Below are 17,072 nucleotides of genomic sequence, written 5' to 3'. Positions count from 1 at the left end.
GCCATGGGTTGTAAACTTCTTGATTATGCTACACAACATGGACAAAGGAACATGAAGATCTCTGGAGATGGACTTGTAACCTTGAGATTGTTGATATTTTTCAACAATTTTGGTTCTCAAGTCCTCAGACAGTTCTATTCTCTGCTTTCTGTTCTCCATGCATAATGTGGTACACACAGACACACAATGCAACGTTTCAGCCAACTTCTCCTCTTTTTACCTTGTTTCAAGTGTGATTTTTATATCATCAACACCTGTTACTTGCCACAGGTGAGTTTGAACGAGCATCATATGCTAGAAACAAAGTTGTTTATCCACAATAATGGAACGGTGCCAGTAATTTTGTCTGGACCATTTTGAGATTTTGTATTAAAATATGTCCAAATTGACTTTTTTTCTCTCTTTTTTTATGTTGTACCAATTAAGGCACAAAATGTCAAAAATTAGCCAGCCATAAAAGGACTAGTGATTATTTAAACTTATGTTGTATAATTGAAGTATGTAAAAACATTGCATTGTGTGTGAAAAAACTGAAAATCTTACTAGAGTTGAGCAAATGTTTCAAAATTATGATCAGCGGTGAATATTGTTTTTGCAATATTCGTCAAACACAGCCGAATGTCGTTGGAGTCAATGGGAGTAGAAATGAACAAATATGTTCAGCATTGATAATCAAACATAAAATTGGCATGAATAGGGTGCCAATATGGCACAAATATAGCAAATTCAGATTCGGCGACAGTTTACGAACATATTCGCTCAACTCTAAATCTTACCCAAACAATATGTTACAACCTATTTGAAAGTCTGCTGAAGGATTTGCTGGCTTGTCCTGTGATCTCAGCAGCATCAGCATTGAAGGAAGCAGTGTGTAAGAGTGCAACTACCATGGGAGGGAGGAGGAATGATAAATGTATGTGGCCTATCATGCTTGAAGAGAAGTTGATCATCATTGTGCTGCAGCTCCTTTCAGTTTAATAGGGAAAAGGAGAGAGTGTCAGAATACAATGGTGAGGTCTGCAAAGAAAGGCTCCTCAAAATATTGTACATGGGAACCTAATGGAATCTTTTTAAGGCAATTTTTTAAGCCTAAAAACAGGTCCAGCTACATTAAATATTAAAAGATGATGGGGTAAATGTTTACCTTGTCAAGTTCATCTTCGATCTGGCAAGCTGCCAACCCAAGCCCCTCAAATTCTTCTTCTTTCACCTTTTTAATAATATCGTACACCAACTGGTAATCCTGTGCTGTAATGCTGGAGAAATTCACATGGTGCGGAATAACACTGTGACTCAGATTGCCCGCCTGTAAAAGTCTAACAATCTTCCCTGCGTTCCTACAATAATAAAGGTACCAAAGCAAAATGGTTCACATGCTGATGTTACATTTTGTGGCTAATATATGAAAAATGCCAAAGCCTTACTCAGAGATGCAGCCTTCATTCATAATGTTGGCTTTGAATCCTAACACCGCGAACACCACCAAAGTGGCCAAAACTGATGTGAAGAAGTTGATCAATGAGACCAAGACGGCGTCAAAGTGGCAATTGTTGTCCCGCTTGTTGTAGCTTGAAAAAGCAATAACTCCTCCAAATCCCAATCCCAGAGCAAAGAACACTTGTGTCGCTGCTTCTCTCCAGACCTTGGGCTCCAGCATTATCTCAAGCTGAAATGAGAAAACACGTTACTAAGAAATGATTGCAGTAACTGTGCCCTTGAGTTATTTATCCGTAACATTTGCTCTCTTTTTTTTTTATCATTTATTTTTTTGACTTTTTATGTAGCTTTGACAAATAGGTTATGATAAGAAACGTGATAGGATGATATACTGTATTTAAAGTAACTAAAGTCCATTAAATCAAGTTAGATATTCATCATTTATATTGTTTTTTATGTTAGAAGTAATTATGCTACGAGACACTAGATGGCACTATGTGCAGGTTTCAATAATAGTCACTAACTATTTACAATTTAGATATATTATTTAAGATTTATCGTATATTTTATGTCTATAGATTTTAGCTTACATCAATCGTTTCAATGAAAAATCCTAGAAAATAATATAAAAGAGAATATGTTGTAAAGTATGCAGAAAATTTTAGGGGCTTAAAACTAAAGCAACCAGGAGAAACCGTGATATATAAGAGAAGTGTCGTGCTTTGGTTTTACTTATTTTGAAATACACTATTAAAGCATCCAAGAAACACAAGGGGATTATTTCATTTAGGCAGTGGGGGCAATGAGTAACTACAAATAATGATTCACTTTCTAAGGCCGGTTTCACACGTCAGTGGCTCCGATACGTGAGGTGACAGTTTCCTCACGTACCGGAGCCACTGACACACATAGACACATTCAAATCAATGCATCTTTGCAGATGTCATTGATTTTTTGCGGACTGTGTCTCTGTGTGCCAAACATGGAGACATGTCAGTGTTCATGGGAGCGCACGGATTACACGGACCCATTAAAGTCAATGGGACCGTGTAAAACACGCACCGCACACGGACGTTGTCCGTGTGCAGTCCGTGTGCCATGCAGGAGACAGCGCTACAGTAAGCGCTGCCCCCCCCACATGGTGCTGAAGCCGCGATTCATATCTTCTCTGCAGCGACGTTTGCTGTAGAGAAGATATGAATAATCCTTTTTTTTTTTTGTTTCTCGTGTTTAACATAAAGATCCATGTCCCCACCCCCCTCCCACCCCCTGTGCGCCCGCCCGCTGTTGTTAAATTACTCACCCGGCTCCCTCGCTGGCTGGCGCTGCTCCCTGTCCTGGCCGCACCTTCTACTGTATGAGCGGTCACGTGGGGCCGCTCATTTACAGTAATGAATATGCAGCTCCACCCCTATGGGAGGTGGAGCCGCATATTCATGACTGTAATCGGCGGCCCCACGTGACCGCTCATACAGTAGAAGGTGTGGCCAGGACAGGAAGCAGCGCCAGCCAGCGAGGGAGCCGGGTGAGTATTTTAATAACAGCAGGCGAGCGCACAGGGTGTGGGAGGAGGTTTGGGACATGAATCTTTATGTTAACCACGAGAAACAAAAAAAAAAGGATTATTCATATCTTCTCTACAGCAAACGCTGCTGCAGAGAAGATATGAATCGCGGCTTCAGCACCATGTGGGGGGGACAGCGCTTATCTCTAGCGCTGTCTCCTGCACGGTGCGTGTGGTACCCAGTCGGCACACGGGCGGCACACATGTGCCACACTGATGTGCCACAGAAACGCACGGGCACACGGAGACGGATAATTCCGGTACCGATTTTTCCGGTACCGGAATTATCTGGATGTGTGGGACTGCCCTAAACGAACTTTTCAAACCAATTTTGAATAGTGCTGCCAAGCGTATGACTTTGGCTACATTTAGATGAACATATAGCTCTGGCAAAAATTAAGAGACCACCGCAAAATGTTCAGTTTGTCTGATTTTTCTCTTTATAGGTATATTTTGAGTAAAATGTAAATTGTTCTTTTATTCTATAAACTACTGACAACATGTCTCTGAATTTCCAAGCAATAAATTTTGTATTTTTTTCCGAGAAGGAGAAATGATCAAAATTAAAAAAAACAAACAGTGCTTTCAAACCTCAAATAATGCAAAGAAAACAAGTTCATAATCATTTAGAAACAACAATACTAATTTTTTAACTCAGGAAGAGTTCAGAAATCAACATTTTGCGGAATAACCATGATTTTTAATCACAGCTTTCATGCGTCTTGCATGCTTTCCACCAGTCTGTCACACTGCTTCTGGCGCAAAAATTTAAGCAGTTCTTCTTTGTTTGATGGCTTGTGACTATCCATCATCCTCTTGATTACATTCCAGAGGTTTTAAATGGGGCCCTGGGCAAACGTTTAAAGTGGGGCCCCAAATGCCAACATATTGCACATCACTCAGAAGCATTTTGGTTGTATTTAAATGCGCTGAGTCAGGCCATTAAACTAGTGTGATCAACAATATTAAAGTAGTTCGACGCTTGTGGAATGCCCGCCAGGGCCGTGGGGTACTCGGTACCAGGTCTGGTACTTAAAGGGATGTGTCACAGTGGTGGCAACCCAGTCCATGGCCCTGGGTGCCCAAGTAAAAGGGATGGTCTTTAAAGGGGTTTGTGAAATAATAAAAGTTTGGGGCGCCACCTGTGGTATTCGGTCAGGGATAATCGACACTGCTTAAAGGGGTGCTCTGGGGTTATATTATGGCAGCAGGGATGGTATGGTTTCCCACAGGTGAAGCTGGGTCCCCAGGGCTCCCGTTGTAGTAGGGACAGATGGTAGATGGTATAGAAAGAAACAGAGGACACAAGTTGCAGTCTCTTTACCTCTTTACTGTAGAACTCAGGCAGCCACAGTCCAGGGTACCAGATCACAGGTACTGGTATGGTCCAGCTCTCTTGGAAGTGAATTGGGAATCCCCCTAACCAGGTGGGGTTGGAAGCCTTCCTTTTAGTGCGGTGTTGTAGTCACTTGCTGCCTTTGGTCTCACACAAGGTCCTCATGTTCTCTCTGTCCCTTTTATTGGTAGGACACTATCTATACGACAGGTAACTCGAGCCGTTTTACAGGATCTCTATCATGACCCGGGCTCTATCAGCTACTGTGTCATTGGGTGTTAGCGGTGGACAGGTGACTTGTAGTCCAGCCGTCCGCTGGTTTCTGCCATGGGGCATGGAGTTACCCCCACAACCTCGGTCTTCCGGCTACTGGTATCTGCGCTTCAGCGTGGAGGAAGTCCAGTCACAGCTTCTCTTTCCAACTCTCAACTCTCCTTTGCTCCTTCCTCCTTCACACTCTTTACAAACTGTTCCGTCCTTTCTTTCCTTTCCAGGAGCTGCAGCACCACACATGGCTGCATGGCTCCTCTGTCTTCCTGACTCTCCGTCTCTTCCTCTCTCCTCACTCCTCTGTGACAGACTAGTCTCTCTTCCCCCTCCAGTCAGAATATATATAGGGAAGTCACCCACAAGCTGGATCAGAGCTCCCCCTTCTGGCCTGGAGTAAGAATATGTTGCATGTTTGTAAATACCTGCTAAAGGGATCCTTCCTCGTTTCCAAGCATGACATCACTCTCCCCGTGAGGAAAGAGTGATGTAACAACCAGGAACCTGGGGTGTACACTTGTTTCCCAGCCTCTTTCCACTGGCTGAGGAAGAATGATGGGAACAGAAGGATGACTATTAGATCAATCTGTCCCCATACAGTATCATGTTATCAGCAAGCAGCACATCTGTAGTTTTCACCGGGTGATGTACTGCTGAGAATAATGATTTTGTTCCAGCATAAACAAGCCAGTCACTCGATGAATAGGTAGCATTTTGCTTGTCTAGTATAATACACCTGTAGCACCCCAGGGTCCTGGTTGTTACAGTGGAATTGCTTTCCTCACAGGGAGAGTGATGTCATGCTTGGAAGCGAGGAAGGATCCCTTTAACAGGTATTCAGCACATACAGTACAACACCGTTCTTACTCCAGGCCAGAAGGGGGAGCTCTACACCCAACTTCAGGGGAGTGCTCTCTCTGGTCGGGAGGAGGAGTCAGTTGCCAGGCAGTTGCTAGGCAGTTGGGGAGAGTTAGTCAGTTGGTGAGAGGAGAGTGAGGAAAGAGGAAGGAAAGCTGGGGCCATGCAGATGAATGATTCTGCAGCTCCTGGGAAGGAAAAAGAGAGCAGAGCAACTTGTAAAGAGACTGGAAGGAGGAAGAAGCACAGGCGAGTGACAACTGGGGAGGACAGCTACCATTGGTCTACCTCCCTGCAGATCGCAGATTCCGGTAGCTGGAAGACCGAGGTTTAGAGGGACTTCAAGACTTACCTGTCCACCATAACACCCATGAGACACAGTGGCGCATAGAGCCTGGATTGTGATAGAGACCCTGTAAAAAGGCTTGAGCCACCTGTCATACGGGTTAGTGTCCTACCTTTAAGGAGGGCAGAAAGAACAGTGAGAACCCTGACCATAGCCACAGGCAGTAAGGGACTACACCAAAGCGCTAGTAGGAAGGCTTTTATCTTCACCTGGAAAAGGGGATTCCAGATTCGCTTCCAAGCCGGCCGTACCCTGCCTGTACCTGTGATATGGTGCCCTGGACTGCGGTTGCCTGAAACCTACAGTAAACCAGGTAAAGAGACTGCAAATCTGTGTCCTCTGTTCTTTACTACACCATCCACAATCTTCACCTATGCACCGGGAGTGCATAATACCCTCCCCATATTCCTCCATATAGTATAATACACTCCCCATAGTCCCAATATAGAATGCACTCCTCATAGTCCTCCATATAATATAATACACTTCGCAAACTCCTCCATAAATTAAAATATACTCTTCAATCCTCCATATAGTATAAAACACTCCTCAATCCTACATATAATATCATATACTCCTCATAGTCCTCATAGTCCTCCATATAATACAATTCACTATCCATAGTATAATGCATCCCATATTTCTAAATATAGTATAATGTATTCCCCATAGTCCTCGATACAGTATAACGCTGGTCCCATGTAGTACGTATAGTATAATGCATTGCCCATAGTCGTATAGAGTATAATGCAGCCACCCCATAGAGTGTAATGCAGCCACCCCATAGAGCATAATGCTGCCACCCCATAGAGTATAATGCAGCACCCCATAGAACATAAGGTAGCCCCCTCACCATGTATAATGCAGCCCCCCAAATAATATAATGTAGACCCCCATGCAGCCTATCATAGAATTTAATGCAGCCCCCATAGAATGTAATGAAGCCCCACTCATAGAATATAATGTAGCCCCCTCATAGGGTATAATGCAGCCCCCCATAGAATATAATGCAGCCCCTTTCATTTAGTATAATTCAGCCCTTAAATAATGTAATGCAGTCCCATAATAGAGTATAATACAGCCCCCTCAGAGTATGAAGCAGCCCCCTTCATGTAGTGGAATGCAGCCCCCTCCATAGAATATAATGCAGCCCCTGTTATAGGGTATATTGCAGCCCCCCATAGAATATATTGTAGCCCCCTCATATAGTATAATGTAGCCCCCTCAGAGTATGATGCAGCCCCTTCATAGAATATAATACAAATCTCCCCATAGAATATAATGTAGACCTCTCATAGAGTATGATGCAGCCCCTCATAGAATAGAATACAGCTAACCATAGACTATAATACAGCCCCCACAGAATATCATGTAGACCCCTCATAGAGTATGATGTAGCCCCTCATAGAATAAAGTACAGCCCCCATAGAATATAATATAGTCATCCTCACAAAATATAATACAGCCCCACAGTCCAGTACTCACTCACTGATATATTTAAAAAACACACACAATAATCACCTCTCCTCCTCATTCCTCTGACTCACGGGCCCCATAGAGGCCGCTTGGTCTTCCGCTATTAGCGGCATGCCACTGGAGGGGGCCCCAGGGGGAGCAGGGGCCCCAGGCAGTTGCCTAGTCTGCCTGCCGCTAACGCCACCCTGCCTGGGAGTGCAGCAGATATTTCTTTTCTGCCTTTTAAAATTTTGTGCTGTTGTGTTCGACCATTTTTTCTGCCTGTTCTACTGGATCCATAAAGCAATTCTTTTAAGAAGATGCGAGTGCCAGCTATAGTTTGGACTGTTGATAGTTTGTGGACATTAACCCCTTGATGACCCAGCCTATTTTGACCTTAAAGACCTTGCCGCTTTTTGCAATTCTGACCAGTGTCCCTTTATGAGGTAATAACTCAGGAACGCTTCAATGGATCCTAGCGGTTCTGAGATTGTTTTTTAGTGACATATTGGGTTTCATGTTAGTGGTAAATTTAGGTCAATAAATTCTGGGTTTATTTGTGATAAAAACGGAAATTTGGCGAAAATTTCGAAAATTTCGCAATTTTCACATTTTGAATTTTCATTCTGTTAAACCAGAGAGTTATATGACACAAAATAGTTAATAAATAACATTTCCCACATGTATACTTTACATCAGCACAATTTTGGAAACAAAATTTTTTTTTGCAAGGAAGTTATAAGGGTTAAATTTGACCAGCGATTTCTCATTTTTACAACGAAATTTACAAAACCATTTTTTTTAGGGACCACCTCACATTTGAAGTCAGATTAAGGGGTCTATATGGCTGAAAATACCCAAAAGTGACACCATGCTAAAAACTGCACCCCTCAAGGTGCACAAAACCACATTCAAGAAGTTTATTAACCCTTCAGGTGCTTCACAGCAGCAGAAGCAACATGGAAGGAAAAAATGAACATTTAACTTTTTAGTCACAAAAATGATCTTTCAGCAACAATTTTTTTATTTTCCCAATGGTAAAAGGAGAAACTGAACCACGAAATTTGTTGTCCAATTTGTCCTGAGTACGCTGATACCTCACATATGGGGGTAAACCACTGTTTGGGCGCACAGCAGGGCTTGGAAGGGAAGGAGCGCCATTTGACTTTTTGAATGAAAAATTGGCTGCACTCTTTAGCGGACACCATGTCACATTTGGAGAGCCCCCGTGTGCCTAAAAATTGGAGCTCCCCCACAAGTGACCTCATTTTGGAAACTAGACGCCCCAAGGAATGTATCTAGATGCATAGTGAGCACTTTAAACCCCCAGGTGCTTCACAAATTGATCCGTAAAAATGAAAAAGTACTTTTTTTTTCACAAAAAAATTCTTTTAGCCTCAATTTTTTCATTTTCACATGGGCAACAAGTTAAAATGGATCCTAAAATTTGTTGGGCAATTTCTCCTGAGTACACCGATACCTCACATGTGGGGGTAAACCACTGTTTGGGCACATGGTAAGGCTCGGAAGGGAAGGAGCGCCATTTGACTTTTTGAATGAAAAATTATCTCCATCGTTAGCGGACACCATGTCGTGTTTGGAGAGACCCTGTATGCCTAAACATTGGAGCTCCCCCACAATTGACCCCATTTTGGAAACTGGACCCCCCAAGGAACTTATCTAGATGCATAGTGAGCACTTTAAACCCTCAGGTGCTTCACAAATTGATCCGTAAAAATTAAAAAGTACTTTTTTTTTCACAAAAAATTTCTTTTCGCCTCAATTTTTTCATTTTCACATGAGCAATAGGATAAAATGGATCCTAAAATTTGTTGGGCAATTTCTCCCGAGTGCGCCGATACCTCATGTGTGGGGGTAAACCACTGTTTGGGCACACGGCAGGGCTCGGAAGGGAAGGCGCGCCTTTTGACTTTTTGAATGGAAAATTAGCTCCAATCATTAGCGGACACCATGTCGCGTTTGGAGAGCCCCTGTGTGCCTAAACATTGGAGAGCCCCCACAATTGACCCCATTTTGGAAACTAGACCCCCAAAGGAACTAATCTAGATGTGTGGTGAGCACTTTGAATCCTCAAGTGCTTCACAGAAGTTTATAACGCAGAGCCATGAAAATAAAATAAAAAATTTCTTTTCTCAAAAAGGATTTTTAGCCCGCAATTTTTTATTTTCCCAAGGGTAACAGGAGAAATTTGACCCCAATATTTGCTGTCCAGTTTCTCCTGAGTACGGTGATACCCCATATGTGGGGGTAAACTACTGTTTGGGCACATGCCGGGGCTCGGACGTGAAGTAGTGAAGTTTTGAAATGCAGACTTTGATGGAATGCTCTACGGGCTGTTGTGAATTCTGCTGTCGAGCTCCCTCCTGTGGTCGTGAGTGGTACTTCGGCGGGTTCTGTCTATGGGCTCCCTCTGGTGGCTATGAGTGAAGCTGCTGCTTCTGAGGTTCCTTACACAGGTGACGTGGTTTATCCTTTGGTTGGCTTCTCTATTTAACTCCACTCGGATCGTTACTCCATGCCAGCTGTCAATGTTTTAGTATTGGTTCAGTTCGCTCCTGGATCTGCCTGGTGACCTGTCTTCTCCTGCAGAAGCTAAGTTCCTTATTGTTATTTTTGCTCATTGTTTCTTTGTCCAGCTGGTTATCCTGATTTTGTCTTGCTAGCTGGAAGCTCTGGGATGCAGAGTGGCACCCCGCACCGTGAGTCGGTGCGGAGGACCCTTTTGCACACTCTGCGTGGTCTTTTGTAGGTTTTTGTGCTGACCGCAAAGATTCCTTTCCTATCCTCTGTCTATTTAGTAAGTCTGGCCTCCCTTTGCTGAAACCTATTTCATTTCTGCGTTTGTGACTTTCATCTTTACTCACAATCATTATATGTGGGGGGCTGCCTATTCCTTTGGGGAATTTCTCTGAGGCAAGGTAGGCTTTATTTTCTATCTCTAGGGCTAGCTAGCTTTGAGGCTGCGATGAGGCGCCTAGGGAGCGTCAGGAGCGCTCCACGGCTATTTTTAGTGTGTGCGATAGGATTAGGGCTTGCGGTCAGCAGAGCTCCCACATCCCAGAGCTCGTCCTGTATGAGTTTAACTATCAGGTCGGGTGCTCCTAACCACCAGGTCATAACAGTACAGCTGGCCCAAAGTATTAATGCATCTCAATAGAGGGATAAGAGGACTTCTGAGACCATTTTTTTTTCTTTGCACTGTGTTTTGTCTTTCTTTTCCCCTAGACCTTTGGGTGGTTCAGGACACAGGTGTAGAGATGGACATTCAGGGTCTATCCTCTTGTGTGGATCATCTCACTGCAAGGGTACAAAACATTCAAGATTTTGTGGTTCAGAATCCTATGTTAGAGCCTAGAATTCCTATTCCTGATTTATTTTCTGGGGATAGATCTAGATTCTTGAATTTCAAAAATAATTGTAAACTGTTTCTAGCTTTGAAACCCCGCTCCTCTGGTGACCCCGTTCAACAAGTAAAAATCATAATTTCTTTGTTGCATGGTGACCCTCAAGACTGGGCATTTTCCCTTGCGCCAGGAGATTTTGCATTGCGAGATGTAAATGCGTTTTTTCTGGCGCTTGGATTGCTTTATGATGAACCAAATTCAGTGGATCAGGCAGAGAAAATCTTGCTGGCTTTGTGTCAGGGTCAGGATGAAGCGGAGGTGTACTGTCAGAAATTTAGAAAGTGGTCTGTGCTTACTCAGTGGAATGAATGTGCCCTGGCGGCAATTTTCAGAAAGGGTCTTACTGAAGCCCTTAAGGATGTCATGGTGGGATTTCCCACGCCTGCTGGTCTGAATGAGTCTATGTCCTTGGCCATTCAGATCGATCGGCGCATGCGTGATTTGATTCCGGGTAGTAAGTTGTTATGGCTGGCAATCAGGCAACACAGCGTGCAGTAATCAGCGCACATACAGAGATCTGGCAATAACCAAAAACAATAGGACGAGCTCTGAGACGTGGAATCTCTGTAGACTGCAGTACCTGATCTATCCTCACACAACTATAAGCAGCAGTGGATTGCGCCTATAACTACCTATGCAACTCGACACTGCCTGAGGAGCTGACTAGCCTGCAGATAGAAATACAAGCCTGACTTACCTCAGAGAAATACCCCAAAGGAATAGGCAGCCCCCCACATATAATGACTGTTAGCAAGATGAAAAGACAAACGTAGGAATGAAATAGATTCAGCAAAGTGAGGCCCGATATTCTAGACAGAGCGAGGATAGCAAAGAGAACTATGCAGTCTACAAAAAACCCTAAAACGAAAACCACGCAAAGGGGGGCAAAAAGACCCACCGTGCCGAACTAACAGCACGGCGGTGCACCCCTTTGCTTCTCAGAGCTTCCAGCAAAAGATAATAGCAAGCTGGACAGAAAAAACAGAAAACAAACTAGAAGCACTTATCTAGCAGAGCAGCAGGCCCAAGGAAAGATGCAGTAGCTCAGATCCAACACTGGAACATTGACAAGGAGCAAGGAAGACAGACTCAGGTGGAGCTAAATAGCAAGGCAGCCAACGAGCTCACCAAAACACCTGAGGGAGGAAGCCCAGAGACTGCAATACCACTTGTGACCACAGAAGTGAACTCAGCCACAGAATTCACAACAGTACCCCCCCCTTGAGGAGGGGTCACCGAACCCTCACCAGAACCCCCAGGCCGACCAGGATGAGCCACATGAAAGGCACGAACAAGATCTGGGGCATGGACATCAGAGGCAAAAACCCAGGAATTATCTTCCTGAGCATAACCCTTCCATTTGACCAGATACTGGAGTCTCCGTCTAGAGACACGAGAATCCAAAATCTTTTCCACAATATACTCCAATTCCCCCTCCACCAAAACAGGGGCAGGAGGCTCCACAGATGGAACCATAGGTGCCACGTATCTCCTCAACAACGACCTATGGAATACATTATGTATGGAAAAGGAGTCTGGGAGGGTCAGACGAAAAGACACCGGATTGAGAATCTCAGAAATCCTATACGGACCAATAAAACGAGGTTTAAATTTAGGAGAGGAAACCTTCATAGGAATATGACGAGAAGATAACCAAACCAGATCCCCAACACGAAGTCGGGGTCCCACACGGCGTCTGCGATTAGCGAAAAGCTGAGCCTTCTCCTGGGACAAGGTCAAATTGTCCACTACCTGAGTCCAGATCTGCTGCAACCTGTCCACCACAGAATCCACACCAGGACAGTCCGAAGACTCAACCTGTCCTGAAGAGAAACGAGGATGGAACCCAGAATTGCAGAAAAATGGAGAGACCAAGGTAGCCGAGCTGGCCCGATTATTAAGGGCGAACTCAGCCAACGGCAAAAATGACACCCAATCATCCTGGTCAGCGGAAACAAAACATCTCAGATATGTTTCCAAGGTCTGATTGGTTCGTTCGGTCTGGCCATTAGTCTGAGGATGGAAGGCCGAGGAAAAAGATAGGTCAATGCCCATCCTACCACAAAAGGCTCGCCAGAACCTCGAGACAAATTGGGAACCTCTGTCAGAAACAATATTCTCAGGAATGCCATGTAAACGAACCACATGCTGAAAGAACAAAGGCACCAAATCAGAGGAGGAAGGCAATTTAACCAGGGGCACCAGATGGACCATTTTAGAAAAGCGATCACAGACCACCCAAATGACCGACATTTTTTGAGAAACGGGAAGGTCAGAAATGAAATCCATCGAAATATGTGTCCAAGGCCTCTTCGGGACCGGCAAGGGCAAAAGCAACCCACTGGCACGTGAACAGCAGGGCTTAGCCCTAGCACAAATTCCACAGGACTGCACAAAAGCACGCACATCCCGTGACAGAGATGGCCACCAGAAGGATCTAGCAACCAACTCCCTGGTACCAAAGATTCCTGGATGACCGGCCAGCACCGAACAATGAAGTTCAGAGATAACTTTACTAGTCCACCTATCAGGGACGAACAGTTTCTCGGCCGGACAACGATCAGGTTTATTAGCCTGAAATTTCTGCAACACTCTCCGCAAATCAGGGGAGATGGCAGACACAATGACTCCTTCCTTGAGGATACTCGCCGGCTCAGATAACCCCGGAGAGTCGGGCACAAAACTCCTAGACAGAGCATCCGCCTTCACATTTTTAGAGCCCGGAAGGTATGAAATCACAAAATCAAAACGAGCAAAAAATAACGACCAACGGGCCTGTCTAGGATTCAAGCGCTTGGCAGACTCGAGATAAGTCAAGTTCTTATGATCAGTCAATACCACCACGCGATGCTTAGCACCCTCAAGCCAATGACGCCACTCCTCGAATGCCCACTTCATGGCCAGCAACTCTCGGTTGCCCACATCATAATTACGCTCAGCAGCAGAAAATTTCCTGGAAAAGAAAGCACATGGTTTGAACACTGAGCAACCAGAACCTCTCTGTGACAAAACCGCCCCTGCACCAATCTCAGAAGCATCAACCTCGACCTGGAACGGAAGAGAAACATCAGGTTGACACAACACAGGGGCACAGCAAAAACGACGCTTCAATTCCTGAAAAGCCTCCACGGCAGCAGAAGACCAATTAACCAAATCAGCACCCTTCTTGGTCAAATCGGTCAATGGTCTGGCAATGCTAGAAAAATTACAGATGAAGCGACGATAAAAATTAGCAAAGCCCAGGAATTTCTGAAGACTTTTCAGAGATGTCGGCTGAGTCCAATCCTGGATGGCCTGAACCTTAACCGGATCCATCTCGATAGTAGAAGGGGAAAAGATGAACCCCAAAAATGAAACTTTCTGCACACCGAAGAGACACTTTGATCCCTTCACGAACAAGGAATTAGCACGCAGTACCTGGAAAACCATTCTGACTTGCTTCACATGAGACTCCCAATCATCTGAGAAGATCAAAATGTCATCCAAGTAAACAATCAAGAATTTATCCAGATACTCACGGAAAATGTCATGCATAAAAGACTGAAAAACAGATGGAGCATTGGCAAGTCCGAACGGCATCACCAGATACTCAAAATGACCCTCGGGCGTATTAAATGCCGTTTTCCATTCATCTCCCTGCCTGATTCTCACCAGATTATACGCACCACGAAGATCAATCTTAGTAAACCAACTAGCCCCCTTAATCCGAGCAAACAAGTCAGATATCAATGGCAAGGGATACTGAAACTTAACAGTGATCTTATTAAGAAGGCGGTAATCAATACACGGTCTTAGCGAACCATCCTTCTTGGCTACAAAAAAGAACCCTGCTCCCAATGGTGACGACGATGGGCGAATATGTCCCTTCTCCAGGGACTCCTTCACATAACTGCGCATAGCGGTGTGTTCAGGTACGGACAAATTAAATAAACGACCCTTAGGGAATTTACTACCAGGAATCAAATCGATAGCACAATCACAATTCCTATGCGGAGGTAGGGCATCAGACTTGGACTCTTCAAATACATCCTGAAAGTCCGACAAGAACTCTGGGATGTCAGAAGGAATGGATGACGAAATAGACAAAAATGGAACATCACCATGTACTCCCTGACAACCCCAGCTGGTTACCGACATAGAGTTCCAATCCAATACTGGATTATGGGTTTGTAGCCATGGCAACCCCAACACGACCACATCATGCAAATTATGCAGTACCAGAAAGCGAATAACTTCCTGATGTGCAGGAGCCATGCACATGGTCAGCTGGGCCCAGTACTGAGGCTTATTCTTGGCCAAAGGTGTAGCATCAATTCCTCTCAACGGAATAGGACACCGCAAAGGCTCCAAGAAAAATCCACAACGTTTAGCATAATCCAAATCCATCAGATTCAGGGCAGCGCCTGAATCCACAAACGCCATGACAGAATATGATGACAAAGAGCACATTAAGGTAATGGACAAAAGGAATTTGGACTGTACAGTACCAATAACGGCAGAGCTATCGAACCGCCTAGTGCGTTTAGGACAATTAGAAATAACATGAGTAGAATCACCACAATAGAAACACAGTCTGTTCAGACGTCTGTGTTCGTGCCGTTCTACTTTAGTCATAGTCCTGTCGCACTGCATAGGCTCAGGCTTACTCTCAGACAATACCGCCAGATGGTGCACAGATTTACGCTCGCGCAAGCGACGACCGATCTGAATGGCCAAGGACATAGACTCATTCAAACCAGCAGACATAGGAAATCCCACCATTACATCCTTAAGAGCTTCAGAGAGACCCCTTCTGAACAAAGCCGCTAGTGCAGATTCATTCCACAGAGTGAGTACTGACCATTTCCTAAATTTCTGACAATATTCTTCTACATCATCCTGACCCTGGCATAAAGCCAGCAGATTTTTCTCAGCTTGATCCACTGAATTAGGCTCATCGTAAAGCAATCCCAGCGCCTGGAAAAATGCATCAACATTACTCAATGCAGAATCTCCTGGTGCAAGAGAAAACGCCCAGTCCTGTGGGTCGCCGCGCAAAAAAGAAATAATAATCAAAACCTGTTGAATAGGATTACCAGAAGAATGAGGTTTCAAGGCCAAAAATAGCTTACAATTATTTCTGAAGCTCAGGAACTTAGTTCTGTCACCAAAAAACAAATCAGGAATCGGAATTCTTGGTTCTAGCATCGATTTCTGATCAATAGTATCTTGAATCTTTTGTACATTTACAACGAGATTATCCATTGAGGAGCACAGAGCCTGAATATCCATGTCCACAGCTGTGTCCTGAAGCACTCTAATGTCTAGGGGAAAAAAAAGACTGAAGACAGAGCTAAGAAAAAAAAATGATGTCAGGATTTTTTTTTTCCCTCTATTGGAAATCATTGGATTGGCTCCTTGTACTGTTATGGCTGGCAATCAGGCAACACAGCGTGCAGTAATCAGCGCACATACAGAGATCTGGCAATAACCAAAAACAATAGGACGAGCTCTGAGACGTGGAATCTCTGTAGACTGCAGTACCTGATCTATCCTCACACAACTATAAGCAGCAGTGGATTGCGCCTATAACTACCTATGCAACTCGACACTGCCTGAGGAGCTGACTAGCCTGCAGATAGAAATACAAGCCTGACTTACCTCAGAGAAATACCCCAAAGGAATAGGCAGCCCCCCACATATAATGACTGTTAGCAAGATGAAAAGACAAACGTAGGAATGAAATAGATTCAGCAAAGTGAGGCCCGATATTCTAGACAGAGCGAGGATAGCAAAGAGAACTATGCAGTCTACAAAAAACCCTAAAACGAAAACCACGCAAAGGGGGGCAAAAAGACCCACCGTGCCGAACTAACAGCACGGCGGTGCACCCCTTTGCTTCTCAGAGCTTCCAGCAAAAGATAATAGCAAGCTGGACAGAAAAAACAGAAAACAAACTAGAAGCACTTATCTAGCAGAGCAGCAGGCCCAAGGAAAGATGCAGTAGCTCAGATCCAACACTGGAACATTGACAAGGAGCAAGGAAGACAGACTCAGGTGGAGCTAAATAGCAAGGCAGCCAACGAGCTCACCAAAACACCTGAGGGAGGAAGCCCAGAGACTGCAATACCACTTGTGACCACAGAAGTGAACTCAGCCACAGAATTCACAACAGTAAGTTTCCTAAGGGCCGTCTGTTTAATTTATCTGTGCCAGAGCACGCCTCTATGCGGAGTTATATAAAGGAATCCTTGGAGAAGGGTCATATTCGTTCGTCGTCGTCACCATTGGGAGCAGGGTTCTTTTTTGTGGCCAAGAAGGATGGTTCTTTGAGACCTTGTATTGATTACTGCCTTCTTAATAAGATCATAGTCAAATTTCAGTATCCTTTGCCGCTGCTGTCTG

The 17,072-nt window shown here is 44.4% G+C and overlaps 1 protein-coding gene across 1 annotated transcript in view; it reads right to left on the bottom strand.

The window, feature by feature from the left end:
• The window catches only part of SLC6A15 (solute carrier family 6 member 15), a 69,458-nt gene that overhangs the window by 11,699 nt on the left and 40,687 nt on the right, over positions 1–17,072 (bottom strand). The window contains exons 7-8 of the mRNA XM_069764401.1: positions 1,425–1,666; positions 1,145–1,337 (exon numbers count right to left, since the gene is read on the bottom strand). Of these exons, the coding sequence (XP_069620502.1) occupies positions 1,145–1,337; positions 1,425–1,666 (435 nt within the window). The remainder of the gene's footprint in view (positions 1–1,144; positions 1,338–1,424; positions 1,667–17,072) is intronic.

This window comes from Ranitomeya imitator, chromosome 4 (assembly GCF_032444005.1).
Source record: "Ranitomeya imitator isolate aRanImi1 chromosome 4, aRanImi1.pri, whole genome shotgun sequence".
Taxonomy (NCBI): Eukaryota; Metazoa; Chordata; class Amphibia; order Anura; family Dendrobatidae; genus Ranitomeya; species Ranitomeya imitator.
Note: the sequence above shows the minus strand (reverse complement) of the source record. Positions and strands in the feature narration are given on the sequence as shown.